Below are 21,243 nucleotides of genomic sequence, written 5' to 3'. Positions count from 1 at the left end.
AATGTTATTTTTCTTCTAGGCTTTAGAAGTAGCTTCAGACTGAACATGACTTAATCAGTTCCAGGTTGGGTTTCTGTTGTGCTTCTATCGCTGGTTGTTGGATTTTCAGAAAGTTTGCTGGATAGCAGTAACAAACATTAGCAGTGAGAATTTTGTCCAAAACGAGGCTGTGAGTTTGCATTTGGAATTAAGGTTAGGTTGTGGAGGGTAGTATCATGTATATATCCTTGTAAAAAATAATAATAATCTAAACTCTAAATCTATCTTTTTGTAGAATAATTCTGAAAGATTCAGGAGCTCATCTGCTCATGAACTTCCCGGTCAACTGCATCTATAGGCTACACTGAGGTTTTTCTTTAGTGCTGAAGCTTTCGGGCCTAACTGTACTACTGCCAAATAGGCCACACGCCTGGGAACGGGCAGAGAAGGTTACCGTCGATCCACCAAGGCAAAAAGTACGATGTCGGAGTTTACTTCAATAAGAGAAAAGCTGTGAAATGTAGAGTTGAAAAAAAAGAGAAGGGAGGACCAGAAAGTAATGTTTGGGAAAGATTTGGTGAAGTGGTACAAGAGGATGATAACAGTGTTGTGTGGTGATTGTGAGGCGCTGTACAAATTCAACAGTCACAAGATCTGTCTTCAAATAGGCCAATGACAGGTCAAGGGAACTGTAGACTACTGTTCAGATGGGTAAAATGGAAACTGAAATCTGGACTCTGACTGTAGGTCTATAACCTCTCACATTGCCTTAACATTAACTCCTGCAGAATTAAACATTTATTGCTGTAAAATGATACACCAAATGTAGGCTACATTTTGACTAGGGAACAGGAGTGGAGAAATATGATTTATTTATTTCAGCATCTTGAGAGAATGTGAATGGTCAGTTAGATACCGTCTGTAGAGGTGCTATATTTATCAGCATCATAAACACTGATAGTACGTCAACCACATTAAATATGCATCCAAGCTGAACTGAAATCTAATCAGAAACATGTTGTCTCGTTTACACAGCTTTCTATTTCCGTACAACCGGTCGAACTCATGTCCTTCAGAAACTTGGCAAAGAAAATCATTCCTTTTTCTTTTTTTGCTATTGCACTTCCTCCCCGATCCCTAAACGTCTTTGCTCTAAGAAAGAAGCAGAAATGACAGAGAAAACTTTGAACGCTTCAATCTAGTTGACATTGGTATTCTATCGATTTATGGTGAGCAAGGGTTTATTTAGTCTTTTAGGGCAGTGGTTCCCAAACGTTTTATAGTCCCGTACCCCTTCAAACATTCAACAACCAGCTGCGTTCTGTCAAATAGAACCAGGGTCAGCGCACTGTCAAATGTTGTTTTTTGCCATCATTGTAAGCCTGCCACACACACACACATTAAACATAAGAATGAGTGTGAGTTGTTGTCACAACCCAGCTCATGGGAAGTGACAAAGAGCTCTTATAGGACCAGGGCACTGATAATAATAAATCATTGTGCTCTTTATTTAACCATCTTACATACAAAACCCGATTTGTTCAACAAAAATTGTGAATAACTCACCACAGGTTAAGGGTGTGCTTGAAAGGATGCACTTCAATGTTGGGTCATATTGGAGAGAGTCTCAGTCTTAAATTATTTTCCACACAATCTGTGCCTGCATTTAGTTTTCATGCCAGTGAGGGCCGAGAATCCACTCTCACAGAGGTACGTGGTTGCAAAGGGCATCAGTGTCTTAACAGTGCGATTTGCCAAGACAGGATACTCTGAGCGCAGCCCAATCCAGAAATCTGGCAGTGACTTCTGATTAAATTCTATTTTCACAGAACCGCTTGTTGCAATTTCGATGAGAATCTCTTGTTCAGATATTGGGAAGTGGACTGGAGGCAGAGCATGAAAAGGGATAACGAATCCAGTTTGTGTCCTCCGTTTCGGGAAAGTACCTGAGTAATTGCGCACCCAACTCACTCAGGTGGTTCGCTGTATCACATTTGACATTGTCCGTAAGCTTGAGTTTGCACACAAAAATTATACAATGATGGAAAGACCTGTGTGTTGTCCTTGTTAATGCAGACAGAGAGGAGCTCCAACTTCTTAATCATAGCCTTAATTTTGTCCCGTACATTGTATATAGTTGTGGAGAGTCCCTGTAATCCTAGATTCAGATCATTCAGGCGAGAAAAAACATCACCCAAATAGGCCAGTCGTGTGAGAAACTCGTCATCATGCAAACGGTCAGACAAGTGAAAATGATGGTCAGTAAAGAAAACTTTAAGCTCGTCTCTCAATTCTAAAAAAAAGTGTCAATACTTTTCCCCTTGATAACCAGCGCACTTCTTCTGTATGTTGTAAAAACGTTACATGGTCGCTGCCCATATCATTGTATAATGCAGAAAATACACAAGAGTTCAGGGGCCTTGCTTTAACAAAGTTAACCATTTTCACTGTAGCATCCAAAACATCTTTCAAGCTGTCAGGCATTCCCTTGGCAGCAAGAGCCTCTCGGTGGATGCTGCAGTGTACCCAAGTGGCGTCGGGAGCAACTGCTTGCACGCGCGTTACCACTCCACTATGTCTCCCTGTCATGGCTTTTGTGCCATCAGTACAGATACCAACACATCTTGACCACCAAAGTCCATTTGATGTCACAAAGCTGTTCAGTACTTAAAAAATATCCTCTCCTGTTATCCTGGTTTCCAGAAGAGGAAGTCTTCCTTAATTGACCCCCCATAAACATAACAGACATATACCAGGAGCTGTTGACTCATCCAGCTGTAACGCATAGAATTCACTGGCTTGTATGCAAAGCAGTAATTGTTTCAAAACATCTCCTGCCATGTCTGATGCGTTGTGAAAGTCGTGAAACAGTGTTGTTTGATGAAGGCATTATCTGTATAGTTTTTGGGGCCTTTTGGGCCCAGCATTGTCCCAGCCATATCCGCAGCAGCAGGAAGAATGAAGTCCTCTACAATAGTATGGGGCTTGCCTGTCCTAGCCACTCGGTAGCTCACCATATAAGACGCTTCTAGACCCTTCTTATTAATGCTATATGTTGCTTGTGTTACTTTTGATATTGTGTTTTGGCGTACCCCCGACAGCATTGCACATACCCCAGTTTGATAATAGCTGTCCTAGGGCAACATACTGAATCCATAGACATTACAGTCCAATTGGAAAGTATTCAGACCTTGACTTGTTCCACATGTTGTTACGTTACAGCCTTATTCTAAAATTGATTAAATCGTTTTTTCCCCCTCATCAATCTACACACAATATCCCATAATGGCAAAGCAAAAACAGTTATTTAGAATTATTACATTTACATAAGTATTCAGACCCTTAACTCAGTACTTTGTTGAAACACCTTTGGCAGCGATTACACCCTCAAGTCTTCTTGGGTATGAAGCTACACCAGTATTTGGGGAGTTTCTCCCATTCTTCTCTGCAGATCCTCTCAAGCTCTATCAGGTTGGATGGGGAGCGTCGCTACATAGCTATTTTCAGGTCTCTCCAGAGATGTTTGATCAGGTTCAAGTCCAAGCTCTGGCTGGGCCACTCAAGGACATTCAGAAACTTGTCCCAAAGCCACTCCTGCATTGTCTTGGCTGTGTGCTTGGGGTGGTTGTCCTGTGGGAAGGTGAACCTTCGCGCCCAGTCTGAGGTCATGAGCACTCTGGAGCAGGTTTTCATCAAGGATCTCTCTGTACTTTGCTCCGTTCATCTTTCCCTCGATCCTGACTAGTCTCCCAGTCCCTGCCACTGAAAAACATCCCCACAGCATGATGCTGTCACCACCATGCTTCACCGTAGAGGTGGTGCTAGGTTTCCTCCTGATGTGACGAGATTTCAATCTTGGTTTCATCAGACCAGAGAATCTTGTTTCTCATGGTCTGAGAGTTCTTTAGATGCCTGTTGGCAAACTCCAAGTGGGCTGTCATGTTCCTTTTACTGAGGAGGGGCTTCAATCTGGCCACTCTACCATAAAGGCCTGATGGTGGAGTGCTGCAGAGATGGTTGTCCTTCTGGAAGGTTCTCCCATCTCCACAGAGGAACTCTGGAGCTCTATCAGAGTGACCATCTGGTTTTTGGTCACCTCCCTGACCAAGGCCCTTCTCCCCCGATTGCTCAGTTTGGCTGGGCGGCCAGCTCTAGGAAGAATCTTGCTGGTTCCAAACTTCTTCCATTTAAGAAGGATGGAGGCCACTGTGTTCTTGGTACCCTTCCCCAGATCTGTGCCTCGACACAATCCTGTCTCGGAGCTCTAAGGGCAATTCCTTCAACCTCATGGCTTGGTTTTTGCTCTGACGTGCACTGTCAACTGGGATAACTGGGATAAGGCTGTAGCATCTTAGATGATAAGGCTGTAGCATCTTAGAATGTGGAAAAGGGAAGTGGTCTGAATACTTTCCCAGATGCACCGAATGACAGAAGAGAAGCTTCATGTATCTAATTACAGACAAGTTTACTAACAAATAGTCTACCAAAATGTTGGAAATTATAAGCAGAAACATATATAAATCAGTCAACAACAAAAAATACAACCTGCACCCCCATTCAGAAAAATGGTTCTGCCGTCTCGGACTAGCCTACAGCTAGAGGGTTAGGTGTGGGCCTCAGATTGTCACATTTTTACATATAGTCGGGTGGTTGTGGATGGGTTATTAGCAGTTGCGGGTGAGTGCGGGTGAACAAACAACTGACCCATGCACCACTAACACAAACACACACACACACGCAGCTCACCCCGTAGTAGAGGTTCTTGGCCAGTGTGTGGATCAGGACCATCGTCCCAGTGGCAGCAGAACCGTACATAAAGATGCATGTATAGAAGTCATTGTACCTAGAAGACAACGGAGAAAAAAAACAATATTTATGCAAAATGATATGACTTATACTTCTATAAGTAATGGCAATATTCTATATTGTTAAAATAATGAAGTTGTCCTCTAAAGTGTGTGGTAGGGGCGATCCAATATAAGCACACAGGAAGAAGATTGATTGGATACATTTACTTCCATACATCTTCTCTTGTTATACTCTGGACATTTTTATTTATGTCTAAATGGTGAAATAAATGTTGTCTAAATAAACTAGAAAATGTACATTTCCTGAAGAAAATGTGTGTTTCAAGTGTTAATACCAGAACATGGATCGTCCTGTCAGCGACACAACCAAGGCTATGATGAGCACTGTCAGCAGAGTGACCAACCAGCTGAGGATGACCACCGCTGTGGCATAGGCCAGCTCCTTGATGTAACGACCTCCTAGGAAAGAGAGAGGTACATACAGTACACAGCTAGTCAGGGACGGGGTCAATTCAGGAAGTAAACTGAAATTATATTTTCCCCTGTAGAAAGCCAATGAAGCCAATTAGAATTAGAATTTCAGTTTACTTCCTGAATTCAAATGGAATTTACCCCAACTCTGCTGTACACAGATAGTCATTAATCCTTTAACACACTTTAGAGGAAAATATCCAATAAAGGTCCCCCACATTACCAAACCCATCCTGCTCTGCTCAAACACATACACCCTTTACACTCATGGGGATTGGCCTATATGGATAGGGCTAAATAGAAATGTTTCTTACAGAAGAAATATGAAAAGCATAACCATGGTAGGAATTAAAAAGGGAACAATTTGGAGATTATGGGAAAATTATTAGACCAAAGTTGAGGATACCTGACAAAACTGAATCCCAACATTACACTGTTGATTTTGTGTGTCTTTTACATTTACTGTACTCTTCGATGCATTTGTTCATAACAAAATTTGACAATTTGCCTTCACACAATTGGTGGTGTTGTTTGCGCCATCCAAAACCAGTCCATTATAAATCGCAATCTGGGTCAAGTCGCAATCTATGCTCATGATGTCACTTACCAACATTACTGGGATGGGAGCACTTCTTAAATAGGTAGAGGAAGGTTGCCATGGCAGTCATGTAGTTGATAATGGTACCAACGCGGGCCGGGTACGCCACCACCACCATGCCAAGCAGGTCAAAGAACACCATGTTGCCATGACGATACTCCGACGAGTCCGCCAGCTCCTCAGACATCACCAGGTGCTTCAGTACCGCCAGGATGTTGTCACCTAGGGATACGGGAAGGAGGTTAAGTAAAGTGAAGTAAAATTTGATTTATTGAACCCAGTGGTGTAAATTGGGTACATAACAGGCCTCTTCCAGATGAGATTGAAGGCAGAATTTGTATTTATTAGAGATTGCCATTAGCTGCTAAAAACATAGTTTATGATGAGACTGAGAAGGCATTTCTAAAAAGCTGTTACATTTGACATTCAGTCTAAAACGCTCTTTGGCCTAACAGTTATATCCATGGACATTATTTAGTTTATTTTATCTTTATTTAACTAGGCAAGTCAGTTAAGAACAAATTCTTATTTTCGATGACGGCCTAGGAACAGTGGGTTAGCTGCCTTGTTCAGGGGGCAGAACGACACATTTTTTAAAACATTTTTTAAACCTTTCGGTTACTAGTCCAACGCTCTAACCACCAGGCTACCTGCCGCCCCATTAGATGAGAGGGTTTGTCTGATCAAATCCCAGATGGATTATATTGCTGTTGTGCCCTTTAGCCTGAAAAGCTGCAGTGATTCGCTGGTATACCGAGTAGTGCTTCAATAGAAGCATTTTCTAAACAAACAATGCAATGTATCAATCATTAAACCAACAACAGACAGACAAAGGGACCAGTGGGAGGATGAAAAACATGAATGTGCTGCATTCTATGCCAAGACAACATCAAGCCCTAAACAAATAGAACACAAAATGCAGGGCTACATAAACGTATTGTGTTTGTCTAGCACAGCGTTAGTGCGTTGTGATTACACTTAGGGATGGGTCAGTTGTGCTGCCTGTCTGTGATGTCCCCTGCTGTCGGTGGGTTATGAATGATCTCAGTATGCTGCAGAGCTGGGTTCAAATAATATAGAACATTATTTAAAAGCTTTGTCTGTGCTTGATTGAGCTTGCCTGGCTTAAATGGACCAATAGAAATGTCCAAAACAGCAAACCGCACACATCTGTCACTCCATGGTAAGCTAGACTAGAGAAAATGCTTAAATTATTTGAAACATTTCCAATAGTAACTGAACCAAGGTCTGGTATGCTGCTAGTGCATCTCCCCCCTCTCTGTTTGCTTGAAAACACAAAAGTAAGTAAACAGCAGCCTAGCCTGGTAAAATGGCCAGCCGTGCACAAAGCTCCATTGTTCCAGTGTTCCGTTTGATATCTCCACGGAGTCCGTTCTGCCCCCAGAACGCAAACATAAAGCATTGCTTTCATTTGGATATTGGTTGCCTGGTAGCCTGGAATCCAAACTGACTTAGCTGTGTTTAAACTGAAACACTGGTTTAAGCAGGCTAGCTTGGCTGGTCCTCTGGGTTGGGGGAAACTAGGCCTCGTCATACTGAAATTATTTGATGTTTAGAGTTTCACTAATTCCCTCCATCCAGTCAGAGATTAAGAATTACACTACAAATTGACGAAGGAATTAGTGATTTGCATCTAGTTTTGAAGCAGAACTAAGATCATTTATCTTTAGTAGTTTTGAACCAGATTACAACCAGAACTAACAGTATGTACAGTTGAAGTCAGAAGTTTACATACACCTTAGCCAAATACATTTAAACTCAGTTTTTCACAATTACTGACATTTAATCATAGTGAAAATTCCCTGTCTTAGGTCAGTTAGGATCACCACTTTATTTGAAGAATGTGAAATGTCAGAATAATAGAGAATTATTTATTTCAGCTTTTATTTCTTTCATCACATTCCCAGTGGGTCAGAAGTTTACATACACTCAATTAGTATTTGGTAGCGTTGCCTTTAAGTAGTTTAACTTGGGTCAAATGTTTTGGGTAGCCTTCCACAAGCTTCCCACAATAAATTGCATTTTGGCAAATTCCTCCTGACAGAGCTGGTGTAACTGAGTCAGGTTTGTAGACCTCCTTGCTCGCAAACACTTTTTCAGTTCTGCCCACACATTTTCTATAGGATTGAGGTCAGGGCTTTGTGATGGCCACTCCAATACCGTGACTTTGTTGTCCTTAAGCCATTTTGCCATAACTTTGGAAGTATGCTTGCGGTCATTGTCCATTTGGAAGACCCATTTGCGACCAAGCTTTAACTTCCTGACTGATGTCTTGAGATGTTGCTTCAATATATCCACATAATTTTCCTACCTCATGATGCCATCTATTTTGTGAAGTGCACCAGTCCCTCCTGCAGCAAAGCACCCCCACAACATGATGCTGCCATCGTCGTGCTTCACGGTTGGGATGGTGTTCTTCAGCCTCCCCTTTCCTCCAAACATAACGATGGTCATTAAGGCCAAACAGTTCTATTTTTGTTTCATCAGACCAGAGGACATTTCTCCAAAAAAGTACGATCTTCGTCCCCATGTGCAGTTGCAAACCGTAGTCTGGCTTTTTTATGGCGGTTTTGGAGCAGTGGCTTTTTCCTTGCCGAGCGGCCTTTCAGATTATGTTGATATAGGACTCATTTTACTGTGGATATAGATACTTTTGTACCTGTTTCCTCCAGCATCTTCACAAGGTCCTTTGCTCTTGTTCTGGGATTGATTTGCACTTTTCACACCAAAGTACATTCATCTCTAGGAGACAGAACACGTCCCCTTCCTGAGCGGTATGACGGCTGCGTGGTCCCATTGTGTTTATACTTGCGTTTATACAGATGAACGTGGTAGCTTCAGGCGTTTGGAAATTGCTCCAAGGATTAACCAGACTTGTGGGGGTCAACAATTTTTTTCTGAGGTCTTGGCTGATTTCTTTTGATTTTCCCATGACGTTAAGACGTCAAGGCACTGAGTTTGAAGGTAGGCCTTGAAATACATCCACAGGTACACCTCCAATTGACTCAAATTATGTCAATTAGCCTACCAGAAGCTTCTATGACATTTTCTGGAATTTTCCAAACACAGTCAAATTAGTGTATGTAAACTTTGACCCACTGGAATTGTGATACAGTGAAATTATAAGTGAAATAATCTGTCTGGAAACAATTGTTGGAAAAATTACTTGTGTCATGCACAAAGTAGATGTCCTAACCGACTTGCCAAAACTATAGATTGTTAACAAGAAATTTGTGGAGTGGTTGAAAAATGAGTTTTAATGACTCCAACCTAAGTGTCTGTAAACTTCTGAATCTATAGTAGTTTTGGACCAGATTGCAACCAGAACTAACAGCATGTATCTATAGTAGTTTTGGACCAGATTGCAACCAGAACTAACAGCATGCATCTATAGTAGTTTTGGGCCAGATTGCAACCAGAACTAACAGCATGCATCTATAGTAGTTTTGGACCAGATTGCAACCAGAACTAACAGCATGCATCTATAGTAGTTTTGGACCAGATTGCAACCAGAACTAACAGCATGTATCTATAGTAGTTTTGAACCAGATTACAACCAGAAGTGAGAACATGAATCTAGTTTTGGACCAGATGTTAGGATAAAGATGAATTACTTCTAAAACAGATCCTGGTCCATTTATCATGGTGGTAGTGTCACTGGGTCTGTTAGTGACCGTCTGTCACCTTCTAAGATATGGGGAAAATAGTATTTTCACGCCACTTCAATACCGAACTGCTTTCTCGCAGCAAGTTAAGAGAATTTTAACGTAGCAGGTTAGTAGAATTACCGCAGCAGGTTAGGAGAATTATGCTTACTATTGTAAACAATCACATATACAGTATCTCTTATGCGTGGGAATACTTTGAGAGACATTTCCAAAATGTGCCTGTGTTTTTACAGTCTTATGTCCAACAATAAAAAAAATTGCTCAGAAAACTTGGGGAACCAAATAAATCCTGCTGCTTTCTCGCAGCAGTTAGGGAACCCTGCTTTAAGATATACTCTCTCACCTTCCTCGACTGTTCCTTCTCCACCATACAGGGTTAGACTGCTATGTTGTTCAAAATAGCTCCTCAGGCTAGTAATATCTCATGACTGTCTTGATGGGCTGCTTCTATTTTAGATACTTTATTTCCCCCACTACTGTTTATGTGTGCTTGATTGAGCAGTATGTTGTGTTTATTCTACTTGGTGGTTAGAGTAGAGTGCTTGGTTGAGCAGTATGTTGTGTTTATTCTACTTGGTGGTTAGAGTAGAGTGCTTGGTTGAGCAGTATGTGGTGTTTATGCTACCTGGTAGTTAGAGGTTAGAGTAGAGTGCTTGGTTGAGCAGTATGTGGTGTTTATTCTACTTGGTGGTTAGAGTAGAGTGCTTGGTTGAGCAGTATGTTGTGTTTATTCTACTTGGTGGTTAGAGGTTAGAGTAGAGTGCTTGGTTGAGCAGTATGTTGTGTTTATTCTACTTGGTGGTTAGAGTAGAGTGCTTGGTTGAGCAGTATGTGGCGTTTATTCTACTTGGTGGTTAGAGTAGAGTGCTTGGTTGAGCAGTATGTGGTGTTTATTCTACTTGGTGGTTAGAGTAGAGTGCTTGGTTGAGCAGTATGTGGTGTTTATTCTACTTGGTAGTTAGAGGTTAAAGTAGAGTGCTTGGTTGAGCAGTATGTGTGCTACAGACAGTGGGGGTGTTAAACTACCTTGGCGTGAAGGTTAGAGGAGAGTGCTTGGTTGAGCAGTATGTGTGCTACAGACAGTGGGGGTGTTTAAGCTACCTTGGCGTGAAGGTTAGAGGAGAGTGCTTGGTTGAGCAGTATGTGTGCTACAGACAGTGGAGGGTGTTTAAGCTACCTTGGCGTGAAGGTTAAAGGAGAGTGCTTGGTTGAGCAGTATGTGTGCTACAGACAGTGGGGGTGTTTAAGCTACCTTGGCGTGAAGGTTAGAGGAGAGTGACCGTCGGTAGAGGTTGAGCAGTATGTGAGGTGTGCTATAGCCGACAGCAGATTGTGTTTACACTACCAGGGAGTTAAGTGCTTGTTTGAGCAGTCGTTTTCATTAATGGATGGAATGTGGAGAGAGAGTAGGGAGCAGAGAGGGGCTACCTAGCTGTGTTGAGGACTAGGTTGTGAGCTACAGCCTACAGTACAGTAGCACTGTCATTGATACATGAGATATGGAGAGGGAAGGAGGGAGGGAGAGAGGGAAGGAGGGAGCAGACGGAGGGTAAAACACACTGTAATGGGTCAGAGTGCTCGTCTGAAGTGGGCTCTGAGGAATAGAAAAAGAGGTTGTCTGTCTGTACTAAAGTCAGTCTGATTGTCCGGTTGTTTGGAGTCATTTGTAAACTAGCCTAGAGCAGATCTGTCTGTCTGGCATTCTGAGCTGAGCGTAGCCTACAGCAGATCTGTCTGTCTGGCATTCTGAGCTGAGCGTAGCCTACAGCAGATCTGTCTGTCTGGCATTCTGAGCTGAGCGTAGCCTACAGCAGATCTGTCTGTCTGGCAGCCTGAGCTGAGTGTAGCCTACAGCAGATCTGTCTGTCTGGCAGCCTAAGCTGAGCATAGCCTACAGCAGATCTGTCTGTCTGGCAGCCTGAGCTGAGTGTAGCCTACAGCAGATCTGTCTGTCTGGCGGCCTGAGCTGAGCCGAGCAAGGGAGCACAAAGAGAAGGAGAGGAGAGAAGAAGAGAAGAGAATGTTATGAGAAGTGTAGATTGCCCATCTGGCCTGAGCTGAGCATTGGTATGTAGAGAGACGGAGTGAAGTTGATGGAGGGAGGTATAGCTTGCCTGATCTGATGGCGGGCGTTAGTGACCGTCCAGGACACAGCTCTGTTCACCTCAGCGTCTGGCACATCGCCACGTGAGCCAGCAGAGTGTGGTGCTGCAGTGACATGCTTGGTTCACCCTGGGAAGAAGGCATAGCCCACTTCCTCGTGCTTAACCCCCACCAACAAGGACCTGAGCTGAGCTAGCCAAACACCATGGTAGAAGTCTCCTCAGACTCCCAGACACATGCATCACCAGCCTCAGATTGGAGACGGAGAAACAGCCCTCTTCCCACACACAGACAACAGTCTCTGTTCATAAAGGAGAAAGCACTGCTATGGGGCCCGTAGAACTTACCTGCCCTCTGGATGGAGTCGGTCAGTATTCTGTCGGATGTGTCGTACTTGGTGTGGTAGAGGAAACCGTTCTCAATGAAGGCCAAATCAATTCCTACAGAGACACACAGGCAGGGACAAGAGGGTCAGGTCAGTGAGATTAACAAAGCTCAGGTAGGGGGAATGGGAATGAACTGTTCATCTAGAGGCTAATGAGAAACACACTAAAGGATGAACTCAGACAACCATTAAATAAAGTGAAGGCAGTCGGATAGGCAGTCGGCTAGTCTGCCAGTAGGCTTGGCAGCAGAGCAGAGATCTAAGAAGGCAGAAGTTTTACCCTACCTGGAATGTTTCCAAAATCCCTGTAGATGCGGAAGTCCGTGTCAGATGGGATCACACCGCTCTGGAAGACTTCCTGTCCCACCACCGAGGCAAAGGGATGTTTGGCAGCATGGACATAGGCCTGGACCAACCAGGGGTTCTCAGGACCTGTGTGTGTGTGTGTGTGTGTGTGTGTGTGTGTGTATATATGTGTGTGTGTGTGTGTGTATATATGTGTGTGTATATGTGTATGTGTGTATGTGAATGAAGGAGAGCCAAGACAGGAGGGACTCGTAAAAGATGTGAAACCACCACTTTAAACTTGTACATAGAGTCCATCCTTTAAAGCAGGGGTTCTTAAACGTTTTCAGCCTTGGACCCAAATTAGAAATTCTGTGTTTTCCTGGAACCCAAGCTTAGGATAATATGCAACTATACGTAAATATTGGTACATTTCATTGCCGTTATGCCTAAAACAAATGCAATATAGACAAAAACTAATAATGAAATACCCATATAAATATCTATTCATGTTTATTTTCCCCATTAAAAACACTGATCTGTAAAGGTTGGAACTGTAGCTGTTGAAATACAATAAATCATTTTCATTCTGAACTGGAAAAAAACTGACTGATCACATCACACAGATGTATAACAGAACCACGGGAGGCTGCTGAGGGGAGGAAGGTTAATAATAATGGCTGGAACGGAGAGAATGGAATGGCATCAAACACCTGGAAACCATGGAAACCATGTGTTTGATGTATTTGATACCATTCAGCTAATTCCGCACAAAACACTCGTTATTTCTCAAAGTTTGTACAAAACCAAGAGAGAGAAACTCATCGCTCTATGTGCGTTTCATGACGATTGAGCTCAGTCAGAACTTGTGGCCAGCTTGAGTCCATTTGATGACAGCGGTAAGTGATGGCGATTGGGAATGACAAGTCAGTGGCTGAGAGCACATCATCTGCTGCTGAACGACAGAGCTGCAGCGTGTGGGTCGCGGAGTGTTCTTCAAGAAAACTGCAGAAAAAAAGATCTGGTAAATGACGAAGCACACACATCTTCCTCCCACTTGCGCGGCTGCCAAACTGAGCTGAGATACAGCTGCTAAACAGAGATCGCATTGAACAGTGAGCGCAGTTGCACTTGAACAAATCAATTCCAGTAATTCATTAAATAATTATACATGAACCATGACACTTCGCGCCCCACTATTAATAGGCCGCGAGCCACTATGGGTGCGTCCCACTATGGGTGCGACCCACTATGGGCGCGACCCACTATGGGCGCGCGACCCACTATGGGCGCGATCCACTATCTGTGCGACCATTACCATAGAAAGGCTGCTTTAAAGGAGTAGGGCAGTCCCCGACTAAAGAAAATCTTGGTAGACCGAAAGTAGTCTGTTCTTTTTTAACGTGTATTCTTCGATATATAGACACACCCTATGTGTTTTAATAAAATCAACTATATGCATCAAGCTTGTCTGATGCTTTAAGCTCACTGTAGGATTAAATAACACACAAATGACTCAAGAGGGAGTCAGAGATCTAGGGAAGATAACAACTTTAACCCGACCATCTTCCTCCTGCTGGCTTTCATAGATTCTGCCACTACTCTCCTGAAGTTGCCGGTAAAAGGCTACACGAAGAGTCAGCAACCTTTCTCATGTTGAATGCCAATTTATCTTACCATTTCTACCGATCTGCATGCCAGTTATGATTTTCATATACACATTTTCATGGAACACTTTCATTTAATTTATAATAACATCTTCATATGTCAAAATCATTTTCATGTGGTTAATCAAAATGATATCCAAATCTGCAGAAGTCAGGGCATTCACACTTCTTGTGCTTCGCTGAGCAGTGCAGAGCTGTTGTCAAGGAAGTGAGTTTGTGTTTTCTACAGGATGTACTGCCCCCACCTACCGTCAACCAATCAGGTCAATGCAGAGCTATACAGAGCCCCCCACATTGTTATAACATTTGGGAGGAGCATAGCGATGCGGTACAGGGCTGGATTTGCCCTCTGGAGGCTCCGCAATTGCGTCCCATACCACATTTTCAGATCAAGCATAAATTGTCTTTTAGTCTAGGCCTCCACAATGGATTAGTTCACTGAGATGGGCGAATATATATATATATGGTTTACCCTAATTAGTCCCACCAGTCTACTAATTGGGGTAAATTCCAAGCATAAGATATTCACATTTACAACATCAGCCAGTTTACTTCTGCAGCCAGTGAATTGATTTTCCTATCACACCTCTCTCTCCTCAAGCTGACATTGCTGGGGGCCATTTGCATTCTGCAGGTGTTCCTGTACGACAGCTCTATTCCGTTCCCTGAGGGCCAGGAAGGTTTGTTCAGCTGCTGACACAGACACCTAAATAAATATGTTCCATTGGCCTGGATCCAGGTCCAATCACTGGTCTAAAACACAGAGTAGGTAGAAGTTGCCCCTAACCCCTACCCCACAGATCTAGGATCAGATACTACTTTATTTCTTCTCCTGGTTAAGGTTAGGTTTGGGAGTAGGCTAATCTGATCCTAGATCGGTGGTGTAGGGGGCACCTTCTACTTCTACTAGAAAACACCAATTCTTTGTCCCCCCATCCCCGCTGCCTCCACCTACCACCTGTGAGTGTGTGTGTGTGTGTGTCCACTTACCTGTCTGAAACACCACCTCTTTGCCGCCCACTCCTGCAGCCTCCAGGTTGATGAAGGCTCGGACCTGCTTGGCCCAGGGATGCTGAGTGATGAAGCCATGACTCGCCTGGGGTGCAGGGGAGAAGAGGTTTATAAAACAATATTTCACATTCCATATGTCATTTAGTATCATTTTACAAGAACAAGCAACCCTTACACAAGAGGAATAGCATTTATGATTCTGGCTGAAAATGTATGTCACTCGAAATGTGATTGTGTAAACTTAGTTGACCTCCTAACATCCTGTCCAGTGTTCACTAGTGTCTCTCTCTGTCCAGTGTTCACTAGTGTCCCCCAGTGTCTCTCTCTGTCCTGTGTTCACTAGTGTCCCCCAGTGTCTCTCTCTGTCCAGTGTTCACTAGCATCCCCCATTGTCCCTCTCTGTCCAGTGTTCACTAGTGTCCCCCAGTGTCTCTGTCCAATGTTCACTAGTGTCCCCCAGTGTCCCTCTCTGTCCAGTGTTCACTAGTGTCCCTCTCTGTCCAGTGTTCACTAGTGTCCCCCAGTGTCTCTGTCCAATGTTCACTAGTGTCCCCCAGTGTCCCTCTCTGTCCAGTGTTCACTAGTGTCCCCCAGTGTCCAGTGTTCACTAGTGTCCATCTCTGTCCAGTGTTCACTAGTGTCCCTCTCTGTCCAGTGTTCACTAGTGTCCCTCTCTGTCTAGTGTTCACTAGTGCCCCTCTCTGTCCAGTGTTCACTACTGTCCCCCAGTGTCCCTCTCTGTCAAGTGTTCACTAGTGTCCCTCTCTGTCTAGTGTGCACTACTGTCCCACAGTGTCTCTCTCTGCCCAGTGTTAATTAGTGTCCCCCAGTGTCGCTCTCTGTCCAGTGTTCACTACTGTCCCAGTGTGTCTCTCTCTGTCCAGTGTTCACTACTGTCCCACAGTATCTCTCTCTGTCGTGTTCACTAGTGTCCCTCTCTGTCCAGTGTTCACTACTGTCCCACAGTGTCTCTCTCTGTCCAGTGTTCACTACTGTCCCACAGGGTCTCTCTCTGTCCAGTGTTCACTAGTGTCCCTCTCTGTCGTGTTCACTAGTGCCCCTCTCTGTCCAGTGTTCACTACTGTCCCACAGGGTCTCTCTCACCTGCAGCACATTCTCCTCAGCTCCATTGAAGAGGAACACCACCCCATGTCGTAGAGGTGTGGAGAGGTTGGCCAGGGAGTGGAGCACCTCCAACATCACCGCACAGCTCACTGCATCGTCACTTGCACCTGTCCCACACACAGGTTACATGGGGTCAGAGACTGAGGAAGGCTGGCACAGTAACACTCTGTGTGTGTGGTCTCATAAAACGATATGGGTGTGTCTCTGAATATTGGTGAGCGAGATTAGTGTGTGTGTGTGTGTGTGTGTGTGTGTGTGTGACACAAGTAATGCCCTGCTGAAATTCCTGCCTGGAAGGCTGATTGCATAATCACACAGTGGGAGCAACAGTAATCACTTACTACCTAACCATCAGACAAGCAACACAATGACAGCAACACTACCCTAACCATCAGACAAGCAACACAATGATGGCATCAGTACCCTAACCATCAGAGAAGCAACACAATGATAGCAACACTACCCTAACCATCAGACAAGCAACACAATGATAGCAACACTACCCTAACCATCAGACTAGCTACACAATTTGATCAACAGTACCCTAACCATCAGACAAGCTACACAATGTGATCTACAGTTCCCTAACCATCAGACAAGCAACACAATGACAGCAACACTACCCTAACCATCAGACAAGCAACACAATGATGGCATCAGTACCCTAACCATCAGAGAAGCAACACAATGATAGCAACACTACCCTAACCATCAGACAAGCAACACAATGATAGCAACACTACCCTAACCATCAGACTAGCTACACAATTTGATCAACAGTACCCTAACCATCAGACAAGCTACACAATGTGATCTACAGTTCCCTAACCATCAGACAAGCAACACAATGTGATCTACAGTTCCCTAACCATCAGACAAGCTACACAATGTGATCAACAGTACCCTAACCATCAGACAAGCAACACAATGTGATCTACAGTTCCCTAACCATCAGACAAGCAACACAATGTGATCAACAGTTCCCTAACCATCAGACAAGCAACACAATGTGATCAACAGTTCCCTAACCATCAGACAAGCAACACAATGTGATCTACAGTTCCCTAACCATCAGACAAGCAACACAATGTGATCAACAGTTCCCTAACCATCAGACAAGCAACACAATGTGATCAACAGTTCCCTAACCATCAGACAAGCTACACAATGTGATCAACAGTACCCTAACCATCAGACAGGCAACACAATGTGATCTACAGTTCCCTAACCATCAGACAAGCAACACAATGTGATCAACAGTTCCCTAACCATCAGACAAGCAACACAAAGTGATCAACAGTTCCCTAACCATCAGACAAGCAACACAATGTGATCAACAGTTCCCTAACCATCAGACAAGCAACACAATGTGATCAACAGTACCCTAACTATCAGACAAGCAACACAATGTGATCAACAGTACCCTAACCATCAGACAAGCAACACAATGTGATCAACAGTTCCCTAACCATCAGACAAGCTACACAATGTGATCAACAATACCCTAACCATCAGACAAGCAACACAATTTGATCAACAGTTCCCTAACCATCAGACAAGCAACACAATGTGATCAACAGTTCCCTAACCATCAGACAAGCTACACAATGTGATCAACAGTGCCCTAACTATCAGACAAGCTACACAATGTGATCAACAGTTCCCTAACCATCAGACAAGCTACACAATGTGATCAACAGTTCCCTAACCATCAGACAAGCAACACAATGTGATCAACAGTTCCCTAACCATCAGACAAGCAACACAATGTGATCAACAGTTCCCTAACCATCAGACAAGCTACACAATGTGATCAACAGTTCCCTAACCATCAGACAAGCAACACAATGTGATCAACAGTTCCCTAACCATCAGACAAGCTACACAATGTGATCAACAGTTCCCTAACCATCAGACAAGCAGCACAATGTGATCAACAGTTCCCTAACCATCAGACAAGCAGCACAATGTGATCAACAGTTCCCTAACCATCAGACAAGCAACACAATGACAGCAACACTACCCTAACCATCAGACAAGCAACACAATGATGGCATCAGTACCCTAACCATCAGAGAAGCAACACAATGATAGCAACACTACCCTAACCATCAGACAAGCAACACAATGATAGCAACACTACCCTAACCATCAGACTAGCTACACAATTTGATCAACAGTACCCTAACCATCAGACAAGCTACACAATGTGATCTACAGTTCCCTAACCATCAGACAAGCAACACAATGTGATCTACAGTTCCCTAACCATCAGACAAGCTACACAATGTGATCAACAGTACCCTAACCATCAGACAAGCAACACAATGTGATCTACAGTTCCCTAACCATCAGACAAGCAACACAATGTGATCAACAGTTCCCTAACCATCAGACAAGCAACACAATGTGATCAACAGTTCCCTAACCATCAGACAAGCAACACAATGTGATCTACAGTTCCCTAACCATCAGACAAGCAACACAATGTGATCAACAGTTCCCTAACCATCAGACAAGCAACACAATGTGATCAACAGTTCCCTAACCATCAGACAAGCTACACAATGTGATCAACAGTACCCTAACCATCAGACAGGCAACACAATGTGATCTACAGTTCCCTAACCATCAGACAAGCAACACAATGTGATCAACAGTTCCCTAACCATCAGACAAGCAACACAAAGTGATCAACAGTTCCCTAACCATCAGACAAGCAACACAATGTGATCAACAGTTCCCTAACCATCAGACAAGCAACACAATGTGATCAACAGTACCCTAACTATCAGACAAGCAACACAATGTGATCAACAGTACCCTAACCATCAGACAAGCAACACAATGTGATCAACAGTTCCCTAACCATCAGACAAGCTACACAATGTGATCAACAATACCCTAATCATCAGACAAGCAACACAATTTGATCAACAGTTCCCTAACCATCAGACAAGCAACACAATGTGATCAACAGTTCCCTAACCATCAGACAAGCTACACAATGTGATCAACAGTGCCCTAACTATCAGACAAGCTACACAATGTGATCAACAGTTCCCTAACCATCAGACAAGCTACACAATGTGATCAACAGTTCCCTAACCATCAGACAAGCAACACAATGTGATCAACAGTTCCCTAACCATCAGACAAGCTACACAATGTGATCAACAGTTCCCTAACCATCAGACAAGCAACACAATGTGATCAACAGTTCCCTAACCATCAGACAAGCTACACAATGTGATCAACAGTTCCCTAACCATCAGACAAGCAACACAATGTGATCAACAGTTCCCTAGCCATCAGACAAGCAACACAATGTGATCAACAGTTCCCTAACCATCAGACAAGCAACACAATGTGATCAACAGTACCCTAACCATCAGACAAGCAACACAATGTGATCAACAGTTCCCTAACCATCAGACAAGCAACACAATGTGATCAACAGTTCCCTAACCATCAGACAAGCAACACAATGTGATCAACAGTTCCCTAACCATCAGACAAGCAACACAATGTGATCAACAGTACCCTAACCATCAGACAAGCAACACAATGTGATCAACAGTTCCCTAACCATCAGACAAGCAACACAATGTGATCAACAGTTCCCTAACCATCAGACAAGCAACACAATGTGATCAACAGTTCCCTAACCATCAGACAAGCTACACAATGTGATCAACAGTTCCCTAACCATCAGACAAGCAACACAATGTGATCAACAGTTCCCTAACCATCAGACAAGCAACACAATGTGATCAACAGTTCCCTAACCATCAGACAAGCAGCACAATGTGATCAACAGTTCCCTAACCATCAGACAAGCAGCACAATGTGATCAACAGTTCCCTAACCATCAGACAAGCAACACAATGTGATCAACAGTACCCTAACCATCAGACAAGCTACACAATGTGATCAACAGTTCCCTAACCATCAGACAAGCAACACAATGTGATCAACAGTACCCTAACCACTTTAAGTCTACTTTTAGAACTGACCATCAGACAATCTACTGCCTCCTTCAGCCCCGTGTCCCTATACTGCTGCACGGAGGGTAAAATGCCCCTCTCATGCCAGGCTGGTTCAGTGGTTGGAGCTGTAGGAGCACATATTACCTGGCAGGGTGCAGCAGTGCCGGTCTAGTCACTAACTCTCTCTCTCTGTCTCCTACTGTTCTACTCTAAATCTATCCCCGTCTTAGAACGTCAAAAAAACACAAAAGGAGGGTGATATTTCACTAGACACATCAAAAGGAGGGTGATATTTCACTAGACACATCAAAAGGAGGGTGATATTTCACTAGACACATCAAAAGGAGGGTGATATTTCACTAGACACATCAAAAGGAGGATGGAATTCCACTTTCTGCCCCACTAGGCCAGCCCCATTCCACCACTATCAGTAGGAAATCTCTCCACGGTTAACTGTGGCTGTTGTGTTAGCCACTGTCTCATCCTGCAGTGCAATATTGTTGTTGACAGTCCGGTATTCTATTGTTGTTGACTGTCCGGTATGCTATTGTTGTTGACTGTCCGGTATGCTATTGTTGTTGACTGTCCGGTATGCTATTGTTGTTGACTGTCCAGTATTCTAAACTCAGCAAAAAAAAGAAACGTCCCTTTTTCAGGATCCTGTCTTTCAAAGATAATTCATAAAAATCCAAATAACTTCACAGATCTGCATTGTAAAGGGTTTAAACACTGTTTCCCATGCTTGTTCAATGAACCATAAAGAATTCATGAACATGCACCTGTGGAACGGTCGTTAAAACACTAACAGCTTACAGATGGTAGGCAATTAAGGTCACAGTTATGAAAACTTACGACACTAAAGAGGCCTTTCTACTGACTCTGAAAAACACCAAAAGAAAGATGCCCAGGGTCCCTGCACATCTGTGTGAATGTGCCTCAGGCATGCTGCAAGGAGGCATGGACTGGCAAAAAGTGCTCTTCACTGACGAGTCGCGGTTTTGTCTCACCAGGGGTGATGGTCAGATTTGCGTTTATCGTCGAGGGAAAGAGTGTTACACCGAGGCCTGTACTCTGGAGCGGGATTGATTTGGAGGTGGAGGGTCCTTCATGATCTGGGGTGGTGTGTCACAGCA

General features: G+C 43.7%; 1 protein-coding gene across 2 annotated transcripts in view; it reads right to left on the bottom strand.

Annotated features, from left to right (window-relative positions):
- The window catches only part of LOC139422724 (endoplasmic reticulum metallopeptidase 1-like), a 48,357-nt gene that overhangs the window by 19,966 nt on the left and 7,148 nt on the right, over positions 1–21,243 (bottom strand). For both annotated transcript variants that reach the window (XR_011635752.1, XM_071174031.1), the window contains exons 3-9: positions 16,101–16,228; positions 14,976–15,081; positions 12,319–12,465; positions 11,996–12,088; positions 5,866–6,078; positions 5,123–5,246; positions 4,726–4,822 (exon numbers count right to left, since the gene is read on the bottom strand). Coding sequence is in view for 1 of the 2 variants with exons in the window: in XM_071174031.1 (XP_071030132.1) it covers positions 4,726–4,822; positions 5,123–5,246; positions 5,866–6,078; positions 11,996–12,088; positions 12,319–12,465; positions 14,976–15,081; positions 16,101–16,228 (908 nt within the window). In the remaining variant the exon portion in view is untranslated. The remainder of the gene's footprint in view (positions 1–4,725; positions 4,823–5,122; positions 5,247–5,865; positions 6,079–11,995; positions 12,089–12,318; positions 12,466–14,975; positions 15,082–16,100; positions 16,229–21,243) is intronic.

The sequence above is a fragment of the Oncorhynchus clarkii genome, chromosome 12 (genome assembly GCF_045791955.1).
Source record: "Oncorhynchus clarkii lewisi isolate Uvic-CL-2024 chromosome 12, UVic_Ocla_1.0, whole genome shotgun sequence".
Taxonomy (NCBI): Eukaryota; Metazoa; Chordata; class Actinopteri; order Salmoniformes; family Salmonidae; genus Oncorhynchus; species Oncorhynchus clarkii.
This window is presented reverse-complemented; position numbering and strand designations above follow the sequence as displayed.